General features: G+C 43.2%; 1 protein-coding gene across 1 annotated transcript; it reads right to left on the reverse strand.

Annotated features, from left to right (window-relative positions):
- Window positions 1-1,443: 1,443 nt before the first annotated feature.
- Window positions 1,444-21,614, reverse strand: kcnj9 (potassium inwardly rectifying channel subfamily J member 9; the record flags this gene model as incomplete). The annotated part of the gene is made up of 7 exons (XM_083782109.1): window positions 1,444-1,722; window positions 5,986-6,116; window positions 11,048-11,245; window positions 11,679-11,871; window positions 14,369-14,570; window positions 16,388-16,604; window positions 21,326-21,614. The coding sequence occupies 7 exons, from the start codon at window positions 21,612-21,614 to the stop codon at window positions 1,444-1,446; spliced, it is 1,509 nt and encodes a 502-aa protein (XP_083638235.1).
- Between the last annotated feature and the right edge of the window lie 5,248 nt (window positions 21,615-26,862).

Raw genomic sequence — 26,862 nt, forward strand, 5'->3', positions numbered from 1 at the left:
ATCAACGTACTGCCTGCATCTCATGAGTGCAATGTGGATGTTTGGGTGTAAGACTCGGTCGGGTTGGACTCCAGGGTTAGGAACGTAAGAGTTAAGGATTGCAGCTTTAACATTCTCCAGAGACGTCCTCTCCTTGCTAAATATATATACTGTATATCACTCTGTAGACCCTAACCCAAAGCATAGTACTGTGATAGAAATATAGAGATATAGGCATGGGTGGTTGGAGTACATACAGTAGGACTAACTGCACCACGCACGCACGCGCACACACACACGCACGCACACACACACACACACACGCACGCACGCACGCACGCACGCACGCACGCACGCACACACACACACACACACACACACACACACACACACACACACACACACACACACACACACACACACACACCGTCACATCCACACACTTATAAGAAAGATCATAGAAATCAAAAGACTAACATTTTCAGGAATAATGAATTCCCCACATAAGGTATCGTAAGGCAGTGATTCTCAACCTCTGGGCCAGGGCCCAGTGGTGGGCCGCGAGGATCCTGCAAGTGGGCCCCGAACAAAATTGGCAAAACACCATGATTTTAATTATATATAATATTAATGAAAAATAACATGTCATGGTATTTCTTCTTTAAAACATTGGAAAAAATGAGTTATCATCGTTACACCGATAGACATAAAGGTAGACGCCTCTTCCGGCTCTGTATCTAAACGGAAGGAAACATGGAGGCAACGGGAGGCAATGGCGATGCGTGATTGCATTGGCAAGCTTTCCCGAGATTCCTTGCGAAGCATAGCGGAAGCAGCATGATCTAGTATGAGAGTGACGACACTATAGCGTTAACTCCCATTGTAACAATGGAATGTGGAAGTGCTCATTCTATCTCAATGGGATAGTTCCAATGTTTGGAACTATAGCCCATAGCACCCTGCTTTGCGGTGAGATCAAAGCGTGTCGCCACTCTCTTACTAGAGTACTCTGAGCGGATGAACGGAAGGGGACGTTGGGACGTTCGGTAGGCCAATCAGAGGCGCGACTCCCTCTTTCCCAGCAGCACTTGCCTTCAAGATTCCGCTTGACTTCCTCCTCCCGTTGGAGACAGGTCTCTCCAACGAACTGCAGCGGCCAATGGAGGCATCTATATATTTTTAATGTCTATGGTTACACCGATGAACAGGATTTTAATGTATACTAACGGAACACAGTTGATTGATTGATCGTGAAAATTAACATGCTCTGAAACACGGCAGCCGATATAGGCCCGGGTCCAAAATAGACTGAGAACCACTGACAGAAGGTATGACCAAATATAGCAATAATATCCCCAATCAAACTGCTTAAACTTCTCAAATAAAACAATTACAATTATAAACGGACAATCTTAATGACACACTTCAACGCTCCGCCACTTCAACGTGTAAACATTCTCTCCGCTAGGCCTCCGACTCCGAATGGTCAGTGGCGATGCTGCCGTTCAGCTCCCCCAGTCCTCCTGATTGCTCCTGGATCTCTGTAATCTCCCCGACGATAAAGATCGGCGCCACCCCTCCCTTCCCATTGGCCGAACCACTGTCCAACTGTTTCTCTGACTCGTTGTCATTGATGAGGGCGGCCTCTTCGTCCAGCTTGCTGGAAATCGACCAATACAGGTGGGCCTCCAGTCTGGCGGCGGCCAATGAGCTCTCTCGTGCCGAGCAGGTGGGCGTGTCCACCTGGGGACACGCAGAGAGGGGGGGGGGGGGTGTAGTAGTGCAACAGTTAATCGAACAAATTGATTTAATCGATTATAGAAAAAAATGTGGATAATCGAAGAGTTATCAAAGCAATCAAAGAGGTAGGAGCGCACACCAAGAGTAGGGAGGTGCTTTCCTTTTTAAAGAAAATCGAAGAGTTAAAATATTTTATTAATAATCTATCCCTATTTTTGGCATGTCATTATAGGCTAATTTAAAAAATAGTGAAAATAGAGGCTATGCGCATGCATAAAGTGAGTGGCAAAGTGAGTTTAACGTTGTTTATCGTCATTTAATGCAATCAAATAGGACTTTTCTGTTTGAATGTGTGGGCTGTTAAGGCCAGAAAGTAGTGTTTTGCCACTCAGTAAGCGTTACTTCCAACATAACTTCCGGATATGATGATGATGATAATGATGTAACGTGCATACCTTCTATTACCCGAGCTTGTAGATCGGCTATTTCCAATTTTTTTGCATTACACCATAAAGTCTACAATAATAAAAATGATTACTCGATTTTCAGATATATAAAACATTATATACCGGTAAACATTTTCAAGAATATACAGTATGGCCCAGGCAGATAATGTAACGTTCTGGGCACCGAGGTTGCTAATGCAACCTGACAGCATGTCACGTGTTTGACTCTCAATCTCGACGATCTTTGCTGCGTGTCACTCCTGTAAATATATAGCTATTTATATTTATATGTAAAATATTCTGTTCTGTTGATGATTTGAATACAAAAGGGCCACAGGACGTTTTTTGTGTCTTCCTTTTAGCTTCAGTTTCTATACGTGCTTTTTACATTTTTTATCAGCTATTTGTTTATCCCACGATTTTGCAACCCATTTTTCACCCAGTGTCAATTATCTAATGTAATCCTGGGCTCTACACTTCCTCTGCCAACCTGCTTCTGTTCACCTGACAGTTTCCCTGGCCGGACGTAGCACGTGGAAGGAACACGTTACTCCGACCAGTTCCATTCCCCTCCATCAGGCGGGGAAAGGTTTAAATTTTTTGACTAAAGTTAAAAGTATTAAATCAATCAAAAAACTCTACTCTGCTCACTTTTGCTACCACGTATACTGTACTTTGTTCTATACTGCAGATAGAACCCATTCAATGCGGCCGGTCGTCATAGCAACGTCCACAACCCTCTGTGTATGAGAGCACTGTAGAACAATGGAAACTAGACTGATAACGATCTCTATTCACAATGTATATGCCAACGCAACACCTGCTTCTGAATGATAACAGTTTAGGTGAGAAAGAGGCGCATGCGATTGCTGCAATATCGATTAACTTCATATTGACAACAACTGGTTTAAAAGGTTGCTAAGCCATTCAAACCGGGAAAGTTTGCGAGCTTATAGATCTGCACGTTTGTAGAATCAACCTCAGGTCTTAATGGGTTAACAGTATTCAGGAGCATCTATGCCCGTGGGCCTAAGACTGTATTGATAAAGACAGTAATATACTGATAAATAAATAAATAATGTATAACAAATACCTTATTGGTAAACATGTGTTTTCATTGTGATACCGATGAATAGGAACTTAGCGTATTACTCTGTTAGTTCCATTCAGAGCTGGATTAGCACCTCTAAGGGCCCCTGGGCACTGACGCTCAAGGGGTCCCCCTGCACAGGCCCGTGCAAACCAAATGTTTGCCGGTTTTGTGCAGGGTTTTGGTGGTTTTAGCCTTTTAGGGCCTTTATTTTGGCCTATTCCTGGCCGCTCACCCAGAGTGACAGCCAGGCAGTAACAAACATATTATTTTTATTTGAACCATAGTGGTTCAAATAATCAAATCAAAGAATCCGCCAGTGCCAGTGCGTATTTGAGTGTTTTTACCGTTTTTTGTTGAGCCATCTGACACGCTATTATGCGTGCAGAATGTAAACAAAGCAAAGATGCACGGCTTTTATTCCACCAGAATCACCTCTCCACCTGACCTCGTACGGCCCAGTGGGCCCAGCCACCTTGAACAACAGCCAATCTAGCGCAGTGTTTCTGCTTTACACAATTGCACTTTTCAGCTGCAATCACCGACAATAGAACATTTTGACAATTGTTTTTTTAGACACCAGATCTGTAGATCTGCTATTTGTGAAAAATCTTTTAAATGTGGCGCAAATCTTCGAATATATATTCTTTCAGAGGGAACGCTTTTCACTCAAATCTTGGCTTCTGGGGGGGGGGTCCCTGGAGCAACACATTTTCAGATGGGGGTCGGCAGCCAATTACATATTATTTTTGGAGTCCTTCACATGAAATACTTTGAGAACCACTGACGTATAGAAACATAGGTTTTTCAGTGGTGGTCTTTGTGGTGGTGCCACAATGGCTTTCCAGGTTTTCAAGTGGGTACGATTCCGCAGCACACCTAGGCCTGTCACGATTATGACATAATCGACTAATCACAAATTATTTGAGATAATTGTCATAATCATGTCCATAAAAAAAAAAAAACATAATTTCAAATATTTTCAAAAATAGACGGACCGAGATAGTGGCTGACATAGTGGCTTCAAAATGGCTCTGTCAAAAACCAATGGGTCAAGTGACAGCTCCCTTTGTTCACATTTTCGTTTACAGTCTATAGTTGAATTGAATCCACAAAGTGCCTGCCCTGTAGTCTGGATTAATCTAAACGTTTAACCAATGCAAAACCAAAAGAGGCTACTAGAGTTGAGTAAAGTTGATACCATGAAGTGGAAAAGCACCATTAGTGGCGTTAGTGTGCAGATAACAGTGCATGTTGGCACTTGGCAGTTGATAATAAGAGAAACTAAAGTAGCAAATGTAGTAATGTACCCACCCAGGACCTTTAATTTGTTACTGTCGGGCAGAATTATCCTGTAGCGAATGCTGGAGACCAAACTAAATAAATGGCTGAGAGGCAATGAGATGGGCCATTGTCTATTGCCTGACGCGCCCTGCTTGACAAAAGGAAGTTTGGCTGGATCCAAAGATTGCGTTTTTAAGGGGTTTGATTAAAGAAACATAAAGAACTTGGGGTTCTCTAACTGATGACAACATAATCACAGTGATCAAAACAATAAAGCAATACGAATAAAGCGGTCAACAAAAAATCTGGTGTCCCACACAGCCCCTCTCATTGTTCTCAGCAGATGAACAGGTGGTTCTTTTGAGGTTACTATGTGTCCGCCCCTATGCCCCCGAACCAATTATTCACTTACCCCAGTGATTGTGCATTAATGAAAACAAAGAAACAACATAACCAGACATTCTTTCGTAAATTAATGCCCGGCCTGCATCATCGCACAGGAGCACAAAAGTAGCAAAAATAGCCAATCTACAGAACGTGACGCATTGAGCTTTTAGATGTGCTATTTTCTAATGTTTTTGAGAAAGGAAAACTTGAGAGTGAAAGTGGGTAACGTGTGTCTGTTTTGTGAATATTGAACCAATGACAAGAGCTTGTGACTAAAGAATAACTTCATTGTTCGATCCACCCGACAGTGAGGAATTGAATGTCTGTTACCTTATATGGACCCACTGATACTGCAGTGGTTCTGTTACCTTGGACCCACTGATACTGCAGTGGTTCTGTTACCTTGGACCCACTGATACTGCAGTGGTTCTGTTACCTTGGACCCACTGATACTGCAGTGGTTCTGTTACCTTGGACCCACTGATACTGCAGTGGTTCTGTTACCTTGGACCCACTGATACTGCAGTGGTTCTGTTACCTTGGACCCACTGATACTGCAGTGGTTCTGTTACCTTGGACCCACTGATACTGCAGTGGTTCTGTTACCTTAATGGACCCACTGATACTGCAGTGGTTCTGTTACCTTAATGGACCCACTGATACTGCAGTGGTTCTGTTACCTTAATGGACCCACTGATACTGCAGTGGTTCTGTTACCTTAATGGACCCACTGATACTGCAGTGGTTCTGTTACCTTAATGGACCCACTGATACTGCAGTGGTTCTGTTACCTTAATGGACCCACTGATACTGCAGTGGTTCTGTTACCTTGGACCCACTGATACTGCAGTGGTTCTGTTACCTTGGACCCACTGATACTGCAGTGGTTCAGTGGTTCTGTTACCTTGGACCCACTGATACTGCAGTGGTTCTGTTACCTTGGACCCACTAATACTGCAGTGGTTCAAACCGTCATTACTGGAAGCAGCACGTTCCCTTTTCTAGCCAGGGACTAGAATCAGAGCAGCTCTTCTTTACTCCATGGCCTCGTCCACTTACCTCAAACGTGTGATGGAACGCCCCGTAGTCGATGTCAAAGAAGCCGTCCGCCAGGGACATCATGGGACTGAACCTGTGACCCCACATCACCTCGTCTGCCAGGTACGAGCTCCTCGCCTGACAAGTCATACCTTCACACACACACACACGCACACACACACCCAGGCACGCACACACACACACACACACACACACACACACACACACACACACACACACACACACACACACACACACACACACACACACACACACAGGCATGCACACCCAGGCACGCACACACACACATAAACAAACCGTTTAAACCTGCAGGATGAATCAATCAATATTCGCAGTGGTCAGCGAGAATACCTCTGCCTCAGAGGTATACCAGAATAGCACAAAACCTCACACATCACATCAGAAATGGACGAGAGTATACTTTGAGTCCTGTACACTTGCCAATGCCTGCCAGACGGCTCTGCATCGTCTACTGTAAGCCTGATTTAGACACAGTCGCGACAACGCAGTTATTAGGGTTGACAACTACCTCAACTTCATCTGTCCCTTCATTTCTAAGAAACATCAGAAAAAGATACAATCTCACTGTATATACAGTATATATACAGTTTTAGTATATTATATTAATCATTTGAACCCAAGCGTTCATAAGCTGGGGGAACATTAGCCAGAAAGAAATAGAAAGAAATCTTAATCCTTCACTTACAGCATTTTATTGAGCAACGTTTCGACCAAAACCGAAGCTCAATAAAATCCTGTAAGTGAAGACAGTTTTTCTACCCTTCTAGTTCCTTTATCCGACGCACCTGTCACCTGTATAGATGTGCGTAAGGACTTTTCTCTTCTGGGAACATTAGCCAAAAATAGCTGATCTGCAGGTCCAGTTTACTAAGTCTTCTTTAAAGAGTTTAAGTGCAGGTTAACAACCGTATTATAATATATGTACTGTATATATGAACTGAAGATGTGTGTCATTGATTGATTCCCAAAAATGTGACCCTTACCAGTTCAATAAGAGAAACGTCTTTTAGTTTCCAAAATAAGGAATGGTTGCTTATTTCAAGAGACGGTTGGCAACCCTAGCTAGCATGGAGTTGCACCGAAAGTAGATGATCCATATAAGCTCACCACGTGACCACCCATTGCGATAAGCATTACTGTATTCTGCTTGGAGCTATTGATATTAAGATTGTCAGATGAAGACATGCACATATACGCTGTAGATGCACATTTTGGGATTCACTCAATAAATCTCTGCCAGCTTAGCACATCAAATTATAGTCTTTAGATATTGATCTCCTATTTTCAAGCTCCCTAAAATTACTTTTCAAGCTCACTCAAATAGCAAAGGGACCTATGGGTGTTCTGTTGACAACACAAAGTAATCTTCTGTTACCATTGTGCATTCTGCTGACAGGAAAGATGGTCAATGACTGGATGTAAACAAATCAATATAGCTAACACCATGACTGGCTAACAGAAATACAAAATAGATTTGGGGATTTGGGGTCGCTTCGAATTCATCTCAAAGGGCACCTTTGTTGACCGGGATTACTGTCTATCTTTTAGTATTGTTTTCTGCAAATTAGGCCTGCCTCTCAGTAAGTATACTGCTATCAGTGACTCTTCAACATGAACAGGTAGCTTGCTAAATCAAACTTAAATCAAACTTTAAAAAATAAATAGAAATTAAACGTATTTTTGTTCAGAAGAATTCCAGTTGAATGAGCACGTGTTCGAGTGTTCTGGGAGTGTGCAAATGTAACAAAATGGATTGGTTACATTTGCACACTCTCAGCGTTACATTAGTCAGGATTTTGTGTACCCTGTCTTCCAAGGACAGAGCGAGAGAGAGAGAGAGAGAGAGAGAGAGAGAGAGAGAGAGAGAGGGTGGATGACTTTTAACACCTTAATGACCTGGAGATGTAATTACTCATTGTATTCATTAATGTATGTATTAATTACCTTACCGTATTAATTAATGTTGTAATTACTGGTCGGTGCTGTAAGTATCCGGTGCTGCGCCCCGTATGTGTGGGAGGGTATATGCTGTATGCAATGTGTGCGAAACACCATGTCAATTCCTGTATCCTGAAGTGTACTGCAAACACTGTGATGACTTAATTTATTTGTGTAAACTGAGCCAGGGGTAGGGCTCGATACCGCATTATGCTTCTCCCTGTCCGCTTTTTCGGCATCTTGGACACTTTATTGTGCCAAATGGACTACTAGACTATACTTTTGAGATTGTGCCTGGCTCTAAATTGTTATACGTACACAGGTATGTATTTCTTTTGTCCAAACAATGCTGAAAATAAACCAAACTCAACTGAACTGAACTATTACAATGTGTGTTACTGTTAATATATCTCTGACAACACACCTGAGAATTTGTCTGCAGTGTCCTTCAAATGTAGCTGAAACCATGAAGCACGTTCAAGATGACATTGTTTTACACTTTGAGCTCTGAGCATTTGACCCCTGGCTGCTCACTGCATACAGCTGGAAAGGTGACACGATCGCCACTGTTTGTTTACACATCACCCTTCAGACGTGCCTTGACATAATCTGTCGAGACTCGAGAACGAAAAATAACTATAATAGTTCATTTTTTGGAACCATGAACTTTAGTTTTTAATTTTTTAATGATGATCTATGAACTGAACTAGTTAATTTAAAAATAAATCACACCCGTGTGAACTGAGTGGTGCAACTCCCCTCCCCCCCCCCCCTTCTCTCTCTCTCATTCTCTCTCTCTCTCTCTCTCTCTCTCTCTCATTAGCAGGCAACAGTGCAGCACTATCTCTCTCTCTCTCTGTTTCTGGCACAACAGCGCCCCTACTGGTACTCATAGTCATACTGGTGCTCATAGGTTAACACGGACATAGTCACATAGTCATATAGGTGAACACGGACATTGCTGTTCCTTGGAGTGGTTGCACCACTCAAAAATAACTGTGAACGGAACTAGTTCATAAAAAAAAGAACTTTCCCAACACTGGCTGGGTAAGGGATTAGAGGTGGTGCACCTCTCAGATAAATCTTGATTCAAAACCATGGCACTATAGAGGTTGCAAATCAAATCACCGATCACACACGTAGGGTGTCGTATTGGTGAGAGAAAGATGGACATGTAAAAAACATGAAGGCAGTAGCATATGGATTAAAGGAGCAAAATAAAATATCACGACTGAAAAAAGTCCTAAACAAATCTGAGTGAAACAGTATGAAAGGATCCACCCACACACTAGCGCTGTGTTTCATAATCAATATACAATTATGATATTTTGGTAGCCATACATCCAACCACATTTTAGATTGAGGCTTTAACCTCAATGTGTATTCTTTCTACCTCAAACTCATTCTATTGCTAGTTTGACCACCTCAAATACTCTTTAATCTTAAACCAAAACAGTACAAGCATGTGCAGTATATCCTATATTCGCTGTGTGACAGGCTTCCATAGAAAACTCACTTCATGGGAAAGGAGTATGCTGGGTGCAGATTCAGAAATTACATAGAAGGGAATATAAAATCTGCACTCTCAGTAATAGTCTTAGGAGTCTTGTTTAATAACGATAGGATCCGCAGCAGCGGTCAAACCAAACAAACAAACAAGACACGTTTCGGCACGCAGGCCTAGCTTCGATTTTCTAGAAATTCCTATACTGTCAAAAAGACGCGCCGAAAAACATCTGTTTATTTGGTTTGAATTCTGCTGCGGATCCTATCATTATTAAACAAGACTTCTAATGCCTCTTTTACACGGCGACCATCTCCAGATAAAACGGCAAAGTCCTGCTGCGTTCTCAATTTGTATTGACCCTTTACACGAGAACGCACACTTTATGAAAACGCTATAATGTCGCTTGGTGGCGGTAACGGGCTGCCAAACAGACCAGTCACCCACGTACAAGAAGAAGAACCTTCACGCAACCCTATTGGGGTTTTGAATGATTCCAAAACACGACATGGTTGTGGCCACAGCCCAGAGCATGCAGGCAGAGCGTGCCACGGGATGGTTATATATTTTAATGGAGTTGGAACAACTGATGTTCAGGAGGAGGAGAAACGCACATTGGCCCTGCCCTTCATGCCACTCTCCGCCCTCCACGTCAATCTACCTGTCCCCATTTATACCTGCCCAGTACCACCCAGAATCCTCCATGTTTCGCCCGCCTCGCTGCATCGCACACTTCCTACAGGCTTCTCGCAACCCACCCCCACCCCTTCACCTCCATAGCAGCTCCTCTCCCCGCTCCCCCCAAAGGAGCTACTACATCCACCTCACCAAAAGTGGATCAAACAATTAAAACAAAACTCTCTCCTCTCCTTCTCAGGTTCCTGCGGGGGGATATCGTCCATGCGCACCGTAAGACGAACGCCTTACGACGAACGCCACAAGACGAGTGCCATTCGACCTCCTCCCCAAAGACTCCAGGGTCGGCGACCCCCCGGAACCTACACATCCACATTCATTCATCCCTCCTCCATCCCTCCATTTCTTCACTGTCAATAAATTCCTTAAACCTCCCCAATGGTGTGTTTATTCCTACTAGTGAATAATACATTAGGCTACATAAACGCTGCTGCCATGGCTGCCGCCTATCACAAGGATTTTTATTTATCATGGTTTTACATTCACCATCGCTGATGAGCAGCGCTTTGTAGGCGAGGAGGGAGGCTTGTTCAGGAACTCCATTATATCATATATGGCTCTGCATCAATGTAATAAACATATGCGCTGTGAGCCAACGTGAGCCATGATGTCATACGTTTTGCGGATTCACCGTTTTGCCTGTTTACATGGAGAAGGGATAAAACGGCGTTCTCAAAGATTTCCACTCTAGAAGGTGGTTTCACTTTGTTGCGTTTTCACCACCTGAAAACACCATTCTCATCTAAAGGGACACCAGCAAACGATACTTTATTTAGCCGTTTTCTATGAACACCGTAAAGACCACATAAGACTATTACTGAGAGTGCAGTTTTTACATTCCCTTCTAGGCTTTCATAGAAGACATGCTGACTTCTATGGAAAGAAAACAACTGAAATCCTCACCGGTGGCCTCCACCATGCCCTCCAGAATGACCACGATCTCAAAGTCGTCCTTCTCCAGCTGGCCCTGCGACAAGTCCCAGAAGGGTGACTGGGTGTCGATCTCGTGAGAGATGACCAGCGGGGAGACCAGGAAGAGACGGTCATCGCCGGTCTCAAAACCCACGCTGATGTCCGTCTGGTCCAGTGGGATGAACTCACCTGCACGGACGGAGAGGAGAGGAGAGGAGAGGAGAGGAGAGGAGAGGAGAGGAGAGGAGAGGAGAGGAGAGGAGAGGAGAGGAGAGGAGAGGAGAGGAGAGGAGAGTTTACACATAACGATCAGAACAGAAAATAAGTGCCGCTGTAGTGTGTATAGAAGTGGCTTTCACTTTGTTGTGGTTTCAATCCCCGAAAATGCTGTTTCCGTCTAAACGAAAGGCTCATATGATTTTTGATTTTGCAGTTTTCTGTAGACAAATGTCGTTTGAACGGGGCCTCATTATCAACTCTATACAATAAAATGGTGGAATACATTGGCATAACGGGGGAGAAAAGCCATAAGAAAGGCAGAACAAGTGTACTGCGTGTCCCACTCCCTACTATATAGTTCCACATGTAGCGATGCTGACAGACATAACACGTTACATCTCACCCTCCTGCGTCTGCTTGGACTTGATGAGCTTGGCCCTCATGTTGGCCCCAACGATGTGCGACTTGCGCAGGTCACCCACGCGGAACATCAGGCACAGCTTGTCTTCCCGCCGCGAGATGACCGCGTGTTTGGAGAACAACAGCGTCTCCGCTCGCTTGTTGGGCTGAGAGATCTTCACAAACATGCAGCCCACCTGAGTGGGGAGAGAGAGAGAGAGAGAGAGAGAGAGAGAGAGAGAGACAGAGGGAGAGAGGGAGAGAGAGAGATGGAGTGAGTGAGTGAGAGAGTGAGTGAGAGAGAAAGAGAGACAGAGACAGAGGGAGAGAGAGAGAGAGAGAGAGAGAGGGGGGAGAGTGAGTGAGAGAGAAAGAGAGACAGAGGCAGAGAGAGAGAGAGAGAGAGAACGTCAGAAAAGGAGAAAAACATTGATAAGCTTTAAAAATGTATGATCTGTTTTGATGCTCTGCAGTCACAGTGAGAACATCCTGCTGCTATAAATCCGCCATCAGCTCAAACAATCTGATTCCAACTACTTAACCACTTCATGGAATTATAGGCTAAACGTTACGTTTCTAAATTATTTCGAAAATAGCTGATCGACAAGCTCTCAATGTGTCGCGAGGATCTAAATGTCTCAATAGCAGACAGGTAGGGAGACAATATACAACAAGCCCAATTGTAAAAGTTATATTGTTTTAACATACTCATCCTTAGGCGCCTGTCACACCTATCAGACAACCGTCTTATCAAAGTCTGATGAAACACGGAGCGGTATGACAGCTCCAATTCATTTTCAATGGGAGTCACGTGGTTTGACGAGACAAACTTGTTTCATGGGGGGCAGGGCAAGACACAAGGCATAAAACAAGTCTGTCAAACCACGTGAATCCCATTGGAAATTAATTGGAGCTGTCTTACCGCTCCGTGTTTCATCAGACTTTGATAAGACGGCTGCCTCAACAGTGTCACTGCAGCCGTACAGATTGGACAAAATTACATTAATTGGAACAAAAAGGAAGAAAAAGCCCCCAAATGTTGGAAGTCCCTTAAGCCTTAAGAACTGGGCTGCAACAAAGATGTCCATTTGTATTGTCTCCCAAATGACCGCCAAATACATACAGTAGTGAGACTATAAATATCCTGTGAGTGAGTCAGATTGCTTGAATATGCAAAGTAAGAGCGACTGCCACACACATCTCCCTCAGCTGCTAATGGCATGTTTCCAGGTCAGGACTGCATGTGCACAAACAAGATGCTGGTTGGACATCATTTATATGCACATCAAAGGACTGCTTACTTGTATCGTCCATGATCCAGCACTTCCAAAATGACATTCTCTTTTCACAGGAAGAGCACCACCTGTTCCCAATAGGTCGATCATCCTCTCATCTTGTCTATCAAGGGTCTGGGTAATTTAAATGTGTTTATTACTTGCGCAAGCAGAGTGCGCAAGTAATGGAATCGGCTGCATATGTCGGTGTTGTCAACCGCATGTCGGTGTTGTCCGTATATGTGTTGCCCGGGATGTATATGTATGTCGGGGTAAGAATGGTGGTCCCTTATTGGCAGTTGATGGTGACGAAACTAAGGTACGTTTCAGGGTTGGTATAAGGTTAAAAATGGGCCTAAAGGATTTAGAACAGCAATTGTAATAGATATTAGTTTAGTAGCAGTACTTGTATGCTCTGCTTGCGCACAAGTAAGGCATGGCCTACAGTACTCGAGGCGCAAGTTGTCACCTCGACAGAGTGCATTTCTAGTTGATTTTTGAAAGGATCTTCGTGATCAGTGCAGTGGTTCTCAACCTATTTAGGCCAAGACTCCCCACAATATTAATATTTTTGAACTGAAGAACCCCCGCCCTGAGAAGCCCTTGGAATTACATTTAGTTTTACTCAGTCCCACAGATACGTAGATATTGTGAAAATTGTCGATCTACAAGCTTGTAGATCAGCTATTTTGTTGATTACTTTTGATGCAGTAATGTTCTTTTTTCATTTCTTTTCTTTCTTTCTTTCTTTCTTGTGTCTTAAAAGTATTTTTTTTTCACAGTTTTGTTTATTCAAGATTTCAGGGTATTTTCACTTTACTGTCATCTGGGGACAATCAAGTGAAAAGAAAATCAATGAGTCAATGTGTCTCACACGCTGACAATGAGCCAATGTGTCTCACACGCTGACCATGAGCCAATGTGCCTCACACGCTGACCATGAGCCAATGTGTCTCACACACTGACCATGAGCCAATGTGCCTCACACGCTGACCATGAGCCAATGTGCCTCACACGCTGACCATGAGCCAATGTGCCTCACACACTGACCATGAGCCAATGTGTCTCACACACTGACCATGAGCCAATGTGTCTCACACACTGACCATGAGCCAATGTGCCTCACACGCTGACCATGAGCCAATGTGCCTCACACGCTGACCATGAGCCAATGTGTCTCACACGCTGACCATGAGCCAATGTGCCTCACACGCTGACCATGAGCCAATGTGCCTCACACGCTGACCATGAGCCAATGTGTCTCACACGCTGACCATGAGCCAATGTGCCTCACACGCTGACCATGAGCCAATGTGCCTCACACGCTGACCATGAGCCAATGTGCCTCACACGCTGACCATGAGCCAATGTGTCTCACACACTGACCATGAGCCAATGTGTCTCACACACTGTGACTCACCATGAAGGCGTTGACCATGGAGCCCAGGATGGCCTGCAGCAGCAGCAGTATGGTTCCCACGGGACACTGGTCCGTGATGACGCGGTGGCCGTAGCCGATGGTGGTCTCTGTCTCGATGGAGAAAAGGAAGGCCGAGATGAAGCTGTTGACGTTGTTGACGCATGGTGTCCACGTCGTGTCCTCCAGGTGGTCCAGATCGCCCCTTAAATGGGTGATTGTTGTGATTTGATTTGATTATATATTTGATAAATTCACTATACGATTCACCATGCTGCATTAGTACAGTAGAATTATCCGGATAGCACAAAAATATCAAAGGACTTAATGGTATCTCACGGATAAAACATGCATTATTTATTATAGCTAACTAAAACTCACTGTAACAATAACATTCAACAACAAAGACAGTCATAAAGACAGTGAACAAAAGACAAATAAATAGATGAATAGAACATTAAATGGGATGATGATGGGAGAGATGGGGGGGATGTGTAAGAAAGAGAAAGCGAGCATGAAATAGAGGTGACAAAGTGGGTGTTGGGAGTAGAAAGAATAGACAGGAGGTGGCGGAAAGTATATATAGGTTTGGAAACACAAAAATACACTGGGTGGTGATTCATCTGTGACTGCTGGAGCTTATCGCTGCTCTCACATCAGCCGGTTATGAGTATTTCCCTGCTGCCTTCCATTGTGTAAACGTAGGAGTAACAGCACATGAGCGTGAATTCATAAAGACAACCAATGGCATCGTGTTGCGATCTTAAACTGACAGTTAATACTAATAAAACAATTCATGGTTTTCTCGAGATTCTTCAAAAACATACACAACTGGGGTGACCCGAGTTGCCAGTTTAGCACATGGGCTATAATGCCTTCCCCGGTTTGATTGCAAGCCAAACGGGACCATTTGCTGCATATGACTCCACTGCCCCTTCGCTGCATATGACTCCACTGCCCCTTCGCTGTGTTTCCTTTCTCTTTCTCCACTGACCCTATCCAATAAAGGCTCTGAAAAAGCCCCCTCAAAACACAGATATCTTTCATCTGCATATCACAATGGGTCAAATACTGAAAGAGTTACAAGTACAAGAGTTATAAAGAGATACAAGTATTTCGGCATCTGGTTATATATATGACACATTCACTTTCAAATACCAAGCCAACGACCTTTCTGGGAAGCTATAAAATATTGGCTTCTCATACAGAAATGAAACCAATGTTCCTTTGATTTGTAGGAAAAGGATTGTTGAAGCTACTTTCCTATGGGTTCTGGATGGAGACATAATTTACAGTGTCTGCTGCCTCCACACACTCAGACTCCCGTTATCACTCAGCTCTATGGTTTATTACTGGTGACAGTACACTACTCACCACGGTATGCTCTATGATAAGGTCGGCTGAACTTCTCCAGCTGACAGACGCAATAATCATCCATATCTGTATATCTATAAGGCTCCAGTCAGAAAATGACCATCATTCATCACACATACTGTATAATGTGTGTGCTAAATTGGAAACCATGATCCAATTTTAACTCACTCCAGCGTACTGGCTGGTTATTCGGGTACGCTAGGTCTGTTTTAATGTCTTAATGTATGTTTTTCATATATAGAGTATTTATGTATTTTTAATGCACTTGAGCTGAATTGCCAATCAATTTCGTTGTCTTGTACAATGACAATAAATATATTCTGATTCTGACCTATGAAAGGTTGCTTTTAGTATCTGTGCAGCAGACTCATGGAATTTCTTGCAACGTGTCCTAAAACTGAATACCCTCTTGGCCGATTTAGGTATATAATTAATAATCGAATATATTAACTGTCCGCAACTGTCAGTTTTTGTGTTATTCTCTATTTGAACAGATTTCATGTGTTGATTTCACATTGATCTAATGATCTAAATGTGTTTTTCAGATCATAAATTTTTCAGACAATCTTAAATAAAAGTTGAATGAGTCCTCGACGTATACATCTCCACTTTGTTTATCCACATGTTCATGTACCCCCCCTCACTCACCTGAGGTAGGCAATGAGGTACCAGATGGCACCGAAGAAGAGCCAGGTGATGGCGTACGCCATGACGAAGACGACCAGCGAGCAGCGCCAGTTGAGGTCCACCAGCGTGGTGAAGATGTCCATCAGGTAGCGGTAGGTCTCCTGCATGTTGCCGTGCTGCACGTTGCAGCGGCCATTCTTCTCCACGTACCGCTGGCGCTTACGCCGCCGGCTCCGGGCTGCAGGTGTCGGAGGGACAGGAGAGATGTTAGGGGAGAGGAGAAGATATGTTAGGGGAGAGGAGAATAGAGGAGAGGAGATGTTAGAGGAGAGGACAGCTAGGACTGTCCTGTCCTAGCTGTCAGATGGTCAGATGATTGAAAGGTGACAGTAGACTGTAGGTGATAGTATATTTTGAATTAAAGGGAAACTAAACCTGCTGCCACCTAGGTGGAGCTTGGTACACTGTGTAAGTAACACACAGCAGCAGTGAATAGTGATTTAGGTGTGTCAATGTTAATCTGATCTTGCCAAATGCCAACCGACAGAAGTCAACAGTAGTCAATGCTTGCTCATGGCCCATCTAAACCTAACACAGCCATAATTTACACCCTGGTGTATCGATTTTTGTTATTCAAATCGACTTTTGTTATTTTTAATATTTACAGATATGTCGCTTAGAGTACATCACAGTGTTCCAAGCTCAGCCAGGTCTTTATTGAGTGCAAATTCACTAAGTATAGGCACAAAAGTAACCACAGGTTTAGTTCCTCCTAAGGTTAGGAGGGAGATGGCAAGTGACAGACCGCTACTGTCAGGGTATGAAGCCTCTGCTGCAATTCAGCAGAAATAGATTAGGTGAAGGTGAGACATTTTTCAACATACAATGAGAGTAAATGGAATCATTCATTCCAGTTCCTCGACCACATAGGACAGAAGCAAAATATATTTGGACAGTATATCACACCTGGGTATATGTATACAAGCCTAGGTTCAACATAAGATTTTCTTTCTATTCCAGGAATAGAAAGAAATCTCTGTACTAACTGAATGTATGTCTGTGTGTGTGTGTGTGTGTGTGTGTGTGTGTGTGTGTGTGTGTGTGTGTCTGACCTTCGCATTATCTCCAGAACTGTTCATTCAATCAACTTACTTCCTTGGGTCCTCAGAATTACACAATTAAGTGCGAAGTCGATCGGATGAGCGGTTTGTAAGATACGCGGACATACATACAGAGATTCCTGTAATTTATACATAGATTCTGTTCTTGCACTCATTGTAGGTCACTGTGGATAAAAGCACCAGCTGAATGCTTAAGCTAAATTATAAATTATGAATGTAAAACAGAAACAGCTGAGGGAGAGAATTGTGAACTTAATATGTACAGTAGCACCTTTTTTCGATGGAAAAACTAAGTATTGTGTATGTGTTACATCTACCAACTCACACACCGATTGTGGAGGCAGCCATATAAGAGCCATTTGCTCATCGGGAGCACCTACGTCCCAACAGCCAGCAACCTTGGTGTTGTCCTGGACAGTCAGCTCTCGTTCAAAACACACATCACAGCACAAAACTTGACTATTTATATTTATATTTAACTCCCTCCTTACTGGCCTACTATACCGGCATGTGCACTTAAGCCTCTCCAACTGATCCAAAATGCCGCAGCTCGCTTGGTCTTCAATCAGCCAAAATTCTCACCTGTCTCCCCCCTTCTCCGCTCCCTCCATTTGCTCCCGGTCGCTGCCCGCACAGAATACAAAACTGTGATGCTGGCATTCAGAGCAACCCCATATCTTGCAAGTATGATCGAACCCTACCACGCACTCAGATCAGCCAATGCAACGCTCCACACGTCCCAAACTCTTCTCCCTTATGGCTCCAAAACTATGGAATGCACTTCCCATTACAATCAGAACTGCATCATCACTCCCAATCTTCCGCCGTAGTCTGAAAACCCATGCACCTTTTCAGCCCGTAGCACTTGCCCTAGCCCCTTAGATAGCACTTTATGTAGACTTAGATAGCATTTTATACAGACTTATAGCATGTTACGTAGACAGCACTAGAATTGCATTTTGTGTAGTCATAGCACTTTATAGTATATATGTATAGTATAGTATAGTATAGTATAGTATAGTATAGTATAGTATAGTATAGTATAGTATAGTATAGTATAGTATAGCTTATATAGATATTCCACTGTTACGTTCTTAGCTTACGCATGTTTCATGGTAACTACTTTTTATGATTTATTGCCATGCTTTTGTTCTTGCTTAATGTAAATCACTCTGGATTAAGAGCGTCTGCTAAATGCCTAAATTGTAATTACCGTATATAACGTTTCAGTGTCTTGCTCAAAGACACTTTGTCACAATGCCAGGAACTGGGATCATCCCAGGAACCTTATAATGCCTTATAATCTGTATCCTGTCATCACCTACTGCCACTGATGACCAATGCAATAACATAGTTCCTCTAAGGCCTGACTCACACGGTCACAACAGATTGATGTATAGCTGATGCATGAGACTTGTTTACTGATGCAAGCTCGCAATGCATTTCCAATGGGAGTCACGTGGTTTGACACAACATTTTTGTTGTATCAGGGGGAGGGGGGCAGTCGAAACACAGCCGAAAGCCGTACAACAAAAATGTTGTGTCAAACCATGTGACTTCCATTGGAAATGCATTGACATGCATGTGTCATGTCATGGCATGACACTTACCCTTTGTTTACATCTAGCATGCATCAATGTTGTATGCTAGATCGAAAGGTGTGAGTGGAGGGGGGCAATCGAAACACAGCCGAAAGCCGTACAACAAAAAGGTTGTGTCAAACCATGTTGCATCACTTGCATCAGTAAACAAGTCTCATACATCTAGCATGCATCAATGTTGTATGCTAGATCGGTTTGTTTACATCTTGCCCCAATGCATTTCCAATGGAAGTCACATGGTTTGACACAATTTGTGTTGTACGGCTTTCGGCTGTGTTTCGACTGCCCGCCTCCCCCTCATACAACAAAAATGTTGTGTCAAACCATGTGACTCCCATTTGAAATGAATTGCGAGCTTGCATCAGTAAACAAGTCTCATGCATCAGCTATACATCAATCTGTTGTGAAGGTGTGAGTCAGGCCTAAGAGTTTTGGCATGGTCAGCACATGGGCAGTAGCTATCAACAATACAGAAGACGGGTTTGGATCTGCTTGGCTGGGCACTCCCTTGCAGTACGGTACGCAATACACATGCATACTTTGCGTAGCTCAACATTTTTTGTTGCGCTGCAGTAATCTGATCATAAACCAGCCTAAAACATTGCACAAGTTAAACAGCAATTAATTGCGTTTCTCTCCTCATCAGTGCAGCGTGTCGCACACAGTAACACAGAAGTACGGGTCTTCTCTGATACACTTGGGTGTACCTATTAGTAGGGATCAGCTGCCATATGTTTAACATATCTGGATTTCTGTTTCATATCAAAGACGAAATTGGTAAAATAGAATAAAGTACTTTCTTTAGTGGTTTATGCGGTAACAATTAAACCTCGTTTTAGTTTTCATCAGGACTTACACTCAAATACAATTTGAATGCTCAAACAGAAACAGGACAGAATGTACTCTGAGACCTCCCATCTCACTCTTCCAGAGAATAAAAGCAAGCTGTGAGGCTGTGAGAACAGGGGAGGTGTGTGTGTGTGTGTGTGTGTGTGTGTGTGTGTGTGTGTGTGTGTGTGTGTGTGTGTGTGTGTGTGTGTGTGCGCGCGCGCGCGCGCGCGCGCGTGCGTGCGTGCGTGTGTGCGTGCGTGCGTGCATGCTGAGAGGCCAGAGAGTTATGAGGGGAGAACAACCACACATTGAGTATGTGTGAAAGCCATATTGGCAGGCCTTTAAGCGAAGAGAGAGAGAAAGAGAGTTATTATAACGGAGGTGAGGAAATATAGAATCACTTGGCTCAAGTGTGAGCCAAATGAAAAAAGGACTATGGAAGAGGAATGGTAATAAGAATGTTCAAGGTCATCCAAATCGATGACGTGTGCAGCACTGCAGCAGAAGTCTCCATTAGTCAGAGATGAGAGTCCAAACTATTGCTGGGGTGTGGAGATGGGGGTCTTCAGTCAATACACATTATGTGAACGCAGCCGATCCACATTCGGTCAATAAGCACACATCTCTAGAGGAGACCGCAACGAGATATTGCATTAATCAATACTGAAAGATGCACTAGTCACAATCTTTAGGGACCTTAAGTCATGGGGCCAGCCAAGGTCAACTCTTGTGGCCATTTCCCCCCCATTTAAGGTACACCATTTTTGTTCAAACTTTAGGTTCATGGTGCGGTGACCTGATAGCCGAATGGTTAGTGCCTATACCACATTGGCTCTAATGCCTGACAGCGAGTCCATGCAGGGTCAATTTCTGGCCAGCCTCAGAGTCATTTTCTGCATGTCACTCCCTATACTCTCTCTGTTTCCTGTCTCTGTCCACTGTAGCTTTCAAATAAAGCCTAAAAAAAGCCTCCAAATATCACCTTAAAGTACAACTTTCCGCCTATCTTCATTATAATTGTTACACTCCTAACTAATGTTTATGATGATATGGTACCATTATTGTCTACCCCATCTGTTTCTCAGAGGAGGGCTGTGGACAGTTCAGAAACATGGTGAACCAATAGGATCCACCGCCTGTTTTTGACCAGCAACCGCCCCTCTAGAGCAGAAATACACATAGTCTGGGCCAGGCTAGTCATGGACCAATCAGAAGACTGACAATGGGTCAATTATATGAAGATAGGTGGGGGAAATGGGTCAAGTCGTCCTTTAAGTGCAGTAAATACAGTAAATTATATCAGTCACCATTGTGTTAATTATCTGCTATCCACTTGAGTTGACTTGAAGACAATACGTATGTCATAGTTACATCGTGCTTCCAGCAGACACTCTTTCCTCACTCACCCCAGTCAAAGCGTCGCCTCTCTTTCTCAGGCCCCGGGGTCTTCTGGCGGGGCTGATTGGCAGTAGCCTCGCGCTCCAGCAGCTTGTTTGCGAAGGACCTCCTGACCTTGGCCAGGGGTGGTGGGGGTGGGGAGGACATCTCTGTGGTCACAGTATGGCCCGCGTCCTCTGATAGGTTGAGGACGGCGACCTCCACCTCCTTGTCCCCCTCCCCCTTCCCGATCTTCTCCTCCGGGAGGGAGAGGGACGTTGGCCGGGAGGAGAGGGCCAGGTTGTCTTCTAGATCCATCGCGTGTGCGTGTGTGTGTGTGTGTGTGTGTGTGTGTGTGTGTGTGTGTGTGTGTGTGTGTGTGTGTGTGTGTGTGTGTGTGTGTGTGTGTGTGTGTGTGTGTGTGTGTGTGTGTGTGTGTGTGTGTGTGTGTGTGTGTGTGTGTATTAGCGTTTTATTAATACCTTCCCTGTGGCAGACTCTGTCCAGTGATTGATGGTACCATTTGTTTCTTTGACTGTGATCCTGGAGGAAAAAAGAAAAGGAGAGACAAGCATACAATGGTTGCATGGCAACATGATATAGATTGTATTATTTTCTAGGGAGAGACCGGGGTTGACTTGGTAAGTTGGTTGTCACACATGTGTCACTCGTATGCATTGTTCATCATCACAACACATCAGTTACAATAGTCATTGCTACATTAAAAGGAACCTTAAGGTCTGTGCTTGAAATGGGTATAACTTCAAGAGCAACTTATAATAACCATCACAGACACAGACGCTGTGACACCCCATCAAGTGGTTTGTAGTTACAATGTAGGCCTATGGAGTTTGTTGTCCCTAAGACAACAATGGAGTTTCAACGGAAAAAAGAAGAAGAAAGAAAAAAGAAAAAAATTGGGAAAGTTTTGATATACACAGATCTTCAACAGGACATATAAATTCATGTAGCCTATATGACCTGAACAGATCGAAACATTGACAACAAAATAAATATACAGTGGTGCCTTTTCAGCATCACCAGTGTGAAGACTCTATTCTTCTTTATGCTGGTTTTAATTTATATCAATCAAACCCATAGTTTTACAATTCACAACATATAATGAAACAGTGAGATACCACCATCACAATACAATGGACCAGGATCTTTACGTAAAATAATCTAATAAAATGTCAGACTGTAGGTTAAATGTGTGCCACTGCCTATTACAACATTGGCACAGGTGCTGTGTGCTAGTCCCCCCCTATGTCCTCTCAGTTTTCAATGAATACTGTGTAGCAGTTCAGTCTAGCTGTGCTTCCTAGCATGCTTTCATGTTGACGTGCCTTAGAGAAGCCCCTGGCTGTATTTCTTTATGAAGTTCCTACGAAAATGAAAGCCTGCATGGTACCGAGGCTATGAAGTTCCTGACCATTCTCCCAACAAATACACAGCAACCACAACAACAACAAAGTATACGTACATATTAATTTATCTGAATGTATCATACTCAGGGGGTTGCAGTGAGACATCCATTCCCCTCCTGACCTCTTGAGTATTGACAGAGGTTTTATTCTAGGCTATAGCTACTATAGGCTAGTATAGCTACCAATACCATGCATGTGAACTAAAAAACAAACCTATCTCCTACAAAAACACCAAGATGAAAGATTGCTCTGGCCCATAAATATATATATTTTTAAGAAATTCTTCTCCCCTCAATGATTTGGTGTCTGTCCACAGTCCAGATAGATGACCATGATGACATCACGCCAAATCATATATCAACTTGGTGAAACAGCGCCCTCTAGTTTGGCTGTACTGTGATGATGACCAGGTGTTGTCAACCAACGAGTTATTCATTAATTAATTCAAACCTTTATTTATTCTAAGCAATAAACTAAAAAACAACAACAAAACAGAATTGAATGTTGAATTATGGAACAACATTACATGGCTTAGGAATTCTGCATCTCTGTTCCTTTCAGTTAACAGGACAACTTCTCAATTATTGTAGTGGGTGTGTGTGCACTGTCTAGCAGACTATAGCCTAGTAATGTGGGGTTTTTCTCTATTGTTTTGATTTGACTCCCTCTAGCCTATAATAGCCCATTGTCCAATCATCGAATCTTTGATCTGATATTAGAAAGTCGAGAGGGAATAAACATGTACAAGCTTTGATCTTATTGAGCTTATGTGTGGAATATGCACAATTACTATACTATAGGCTACTACTTTTGAGCGTGATGGGCTACGTAGGCCTACGTGTTTCATAATAAACGCCGCATGGAATAGATATGGAAACTACAGGCCCACGGACACTCTTACATAAGTCATTAATTTTAACTCCAAGAAAAGGAATTAGTTGCCAGAGTAGCCTGCCTACTAGTACCTAGTATTGTAGCCTAGTAATTGGGCGCGTGTTTCAGCTGTAGCTGCCAATGATATTGTATACTGGCTACAGTAAAATAAAGACCCATATCTTTCGCTCTTCATGAACCATGTTGGATAAACGACAGAGAAGATGACAAGACAAGACAAGACAAGGTGACAAGCGAGATGACGCATTACGCGTGATAGATGTGACACATTTAAGTAGGCTAATACTCTGTCAGCCAGCCAATTGGCTACAAACACAAGCTCGTGGTTTGTTGTCATAATTAGGCTATATAGTAGCAATAAAAAGACAAACAATGTAGGCTATATAAGCTGTCTCACCTGTTAGTTCAGCACCTTGATGATGATGGTGCCTGTCTTTTTTGCTCGATCATTAAATACGGTGAAATATTGTACAAAGACGACCCAGAGAAACGACCACATCTGGTCCGATGATGACACACATTGCTTTTCACCAGTCCTGTGATCGACGCGGCGGCGGCATCAGTCAACTCCTTTCGCTCCCCCCCCCCCCCCCCCCCTCCCCCCCCACTGGTGGTGGTGGTTTGAGAGAGGCAACAAAGACAGAGAGACACGCGTTTGAATGGAAGCAGGAAAAAGATGCTGGCTGCTATAAAAAAATACACCTCGAAGAAGGAAAAAATACCCGCGTCAGAAAAAAATATCTGTGCGTGCCGTGACCACCACCACAGGTGCTCAGGCTGTGGATCGTGGTGGTGGTGGTGGCGGCGGCGGCGGTGATATTATGGACGCCGACATCATGATGCAGGCAGTCAGACTCAGAACATCATCTGTGCTGCTTCCTTACTGGTGGACTTGAATCAGCGGTGCTGCTGCTGCGCAGGTGTTGAGAGGAGGAGAGAGGATGGTGATGCTGTCATCTTCATCAGATCCTAAGCTAGCAGTTCAGTTACACGCACGCACACACACACACACACACACACACACACACACACACACACACACACACACACACACACACACACACACACACACACAACACACACACACACACACACACACACACACACACACACACACACACACACACACACACACACTCACACACGCTGTGACGCGCGCGCGCGCGCGCACACACACACACACACACACACACACGCACACACACACACACACACACACACACACACACACACACACACACACACACACACACACACACACACACACACACACACACACACACACACACACACACAGCTTTTAATTTCCACAAACACAGAGAGCGAGAGAGGGGAATTCATCTCCATCTGCTTGATTTTTTAATGAGACCCCCATCCCATCCATGTGTGTGTTGCTTTTAATGCAAGCAAGCGTGTCAGCTATAGCTGAATTCTTTTAAACGTTTTTCTGTAGTTAATTATTTATTTGTATATATGCTTATTTATAGTAGGAATATAAGCTGTTTAATTAATGTGGTTTCTTGTTTCTATTTTTGAAGCACTTCAAGGGAGATTTTTTTTCAGCATGCATATGAGCGGATTGAGCCGATATGTGAGGGGGAAAAAAACAGTTAAATGTAGACTAATCATCGTTGGGTGTTTCTTCAGTATAGGCCTAACAGCTAAGGTGTGTCGGTGTCCACATTTGTCCAGCTTTCTATTTTTAGGTGGGTTTAATATCAATTTCATCAATGAGAAGAGAGACCTCCATTTATTACCTTCAAATTGACAGTGTTTCAGTTCCAAATGTTCAAACTTCATTATTTTGTGTCTCCTGAGTCCTGATTTGATTAAATTGGTATCCCCACCTGAAAATAAAATTAGTATTTTTTTCTTTTTACAGAGCTGGGTAGACAGGGAGACTCCTGATATATGAGCAATGCATCAGAATATGACATTGAGGATCTTATAACTTAGCCTATACTGTGATTTTTTTACCCTCCATTTTCAGCCGTTTAAAATAAGATAATTGACTATTGGGGTGTAGGCCTACAGGCCTTTTTTGCAAGGGATATTTTAGTTCAGAAAAGGAATGCCTTTTCCCCCTTTGATGTTAAATTAATTTGGAGTGGTTTTAGTTCCAGGCACCTGTAGAGGCCAAGATAAAAGCAGCACCTTTGACTCTGAGTACTAGTGAGTAGAGCATGTCTGATATATATATAGGCCTATATATCCTGTGGAGATGTCATATGTGGTGGGTGGGCAACAACACCATTCTATTAATAGCATAATTTTGTTCGTGTCAAAGTAATATAGGCTGTTGTTCCCCCTCCGACCTCAGGGTGGTAGTACAACAACGCCTCCTTCAACTCACCATCTGTTCCATCATTGCAGTGGAGGTGAAACATAGGGGAAAAAACATATTAGATCACCATACTAATGTTTAATATAGGCTACCATAATGTGTGCTGCTCTCCAGTGTCCTTCCTATCGCTATTTATCTATTTATTTATTTAAATATGATTATTCTATTCATAATAATCTCTTGTACACTCCTTCAGTCCAGTCGGTGGCGCCAATGCAACTCTAGTTTGTCAAATAACCCCCAAAGAAAGAAGCAGTCAGGGTTGCCAGGTCTGTTTATTATAAGGGCTTGTATATTGGTAGTTGCTGTTTTGGGGCCTTTTCTAATTCACTAAGTGATTGATTGATTGATTGATTGATTGATTGATTGATTGATTGATTGATTGATTGATTGATGTATTAACAGTTTGCAGAATAGGTACATTTCAAGCACAACTCAATACAAAAACTGTTAACTGTGGACGACACCATAAAGCATTACACTTGATTACAATAGCGTCCACCATTTTCAATTCATCAGAACATACATACGTACAAATATACACAGTGTAGTTGCTTATCCTAAATGTTCTTTAACCAGTGGTGCTCAAACATTTTCATGTTGATGTCAAGTCTTGACAGTCAAGAACCCCTAGATTAATGTATTTCCGCAGACCCCCCTGGAAATATTTTGTGCCAGAGACTATATGCCAGAGACCCCCATTATGCCCATACAAAATGTGTGTGATTTGAAAATATTCCACAATATTAATTCATATTAGAATATTAAAATGTATTTATTATTATTATTATTATTATTATTTACAAGATTTTTCTTTGAAAATAGCAGATCTAAAGTGGGCTTGTTTTCATAGACCTGGTTGCTTATTTCTCTCACAATGTGGCAACAGTAGAAAGCCTTC

Source organism: Protomyctophum parallelum (assembly GCF_964188405.1).
Source record: "Protomyctophum parallelum genome assembly, chromosome: 14".
Taxonomy (NCBI): domain Eukaryota; kingdom Metazoa; phylum Chordata; class Actinopteri; order Myctophiformes; family Myctophidae; genus Protomyctophum; species Protomyctophum parallelum.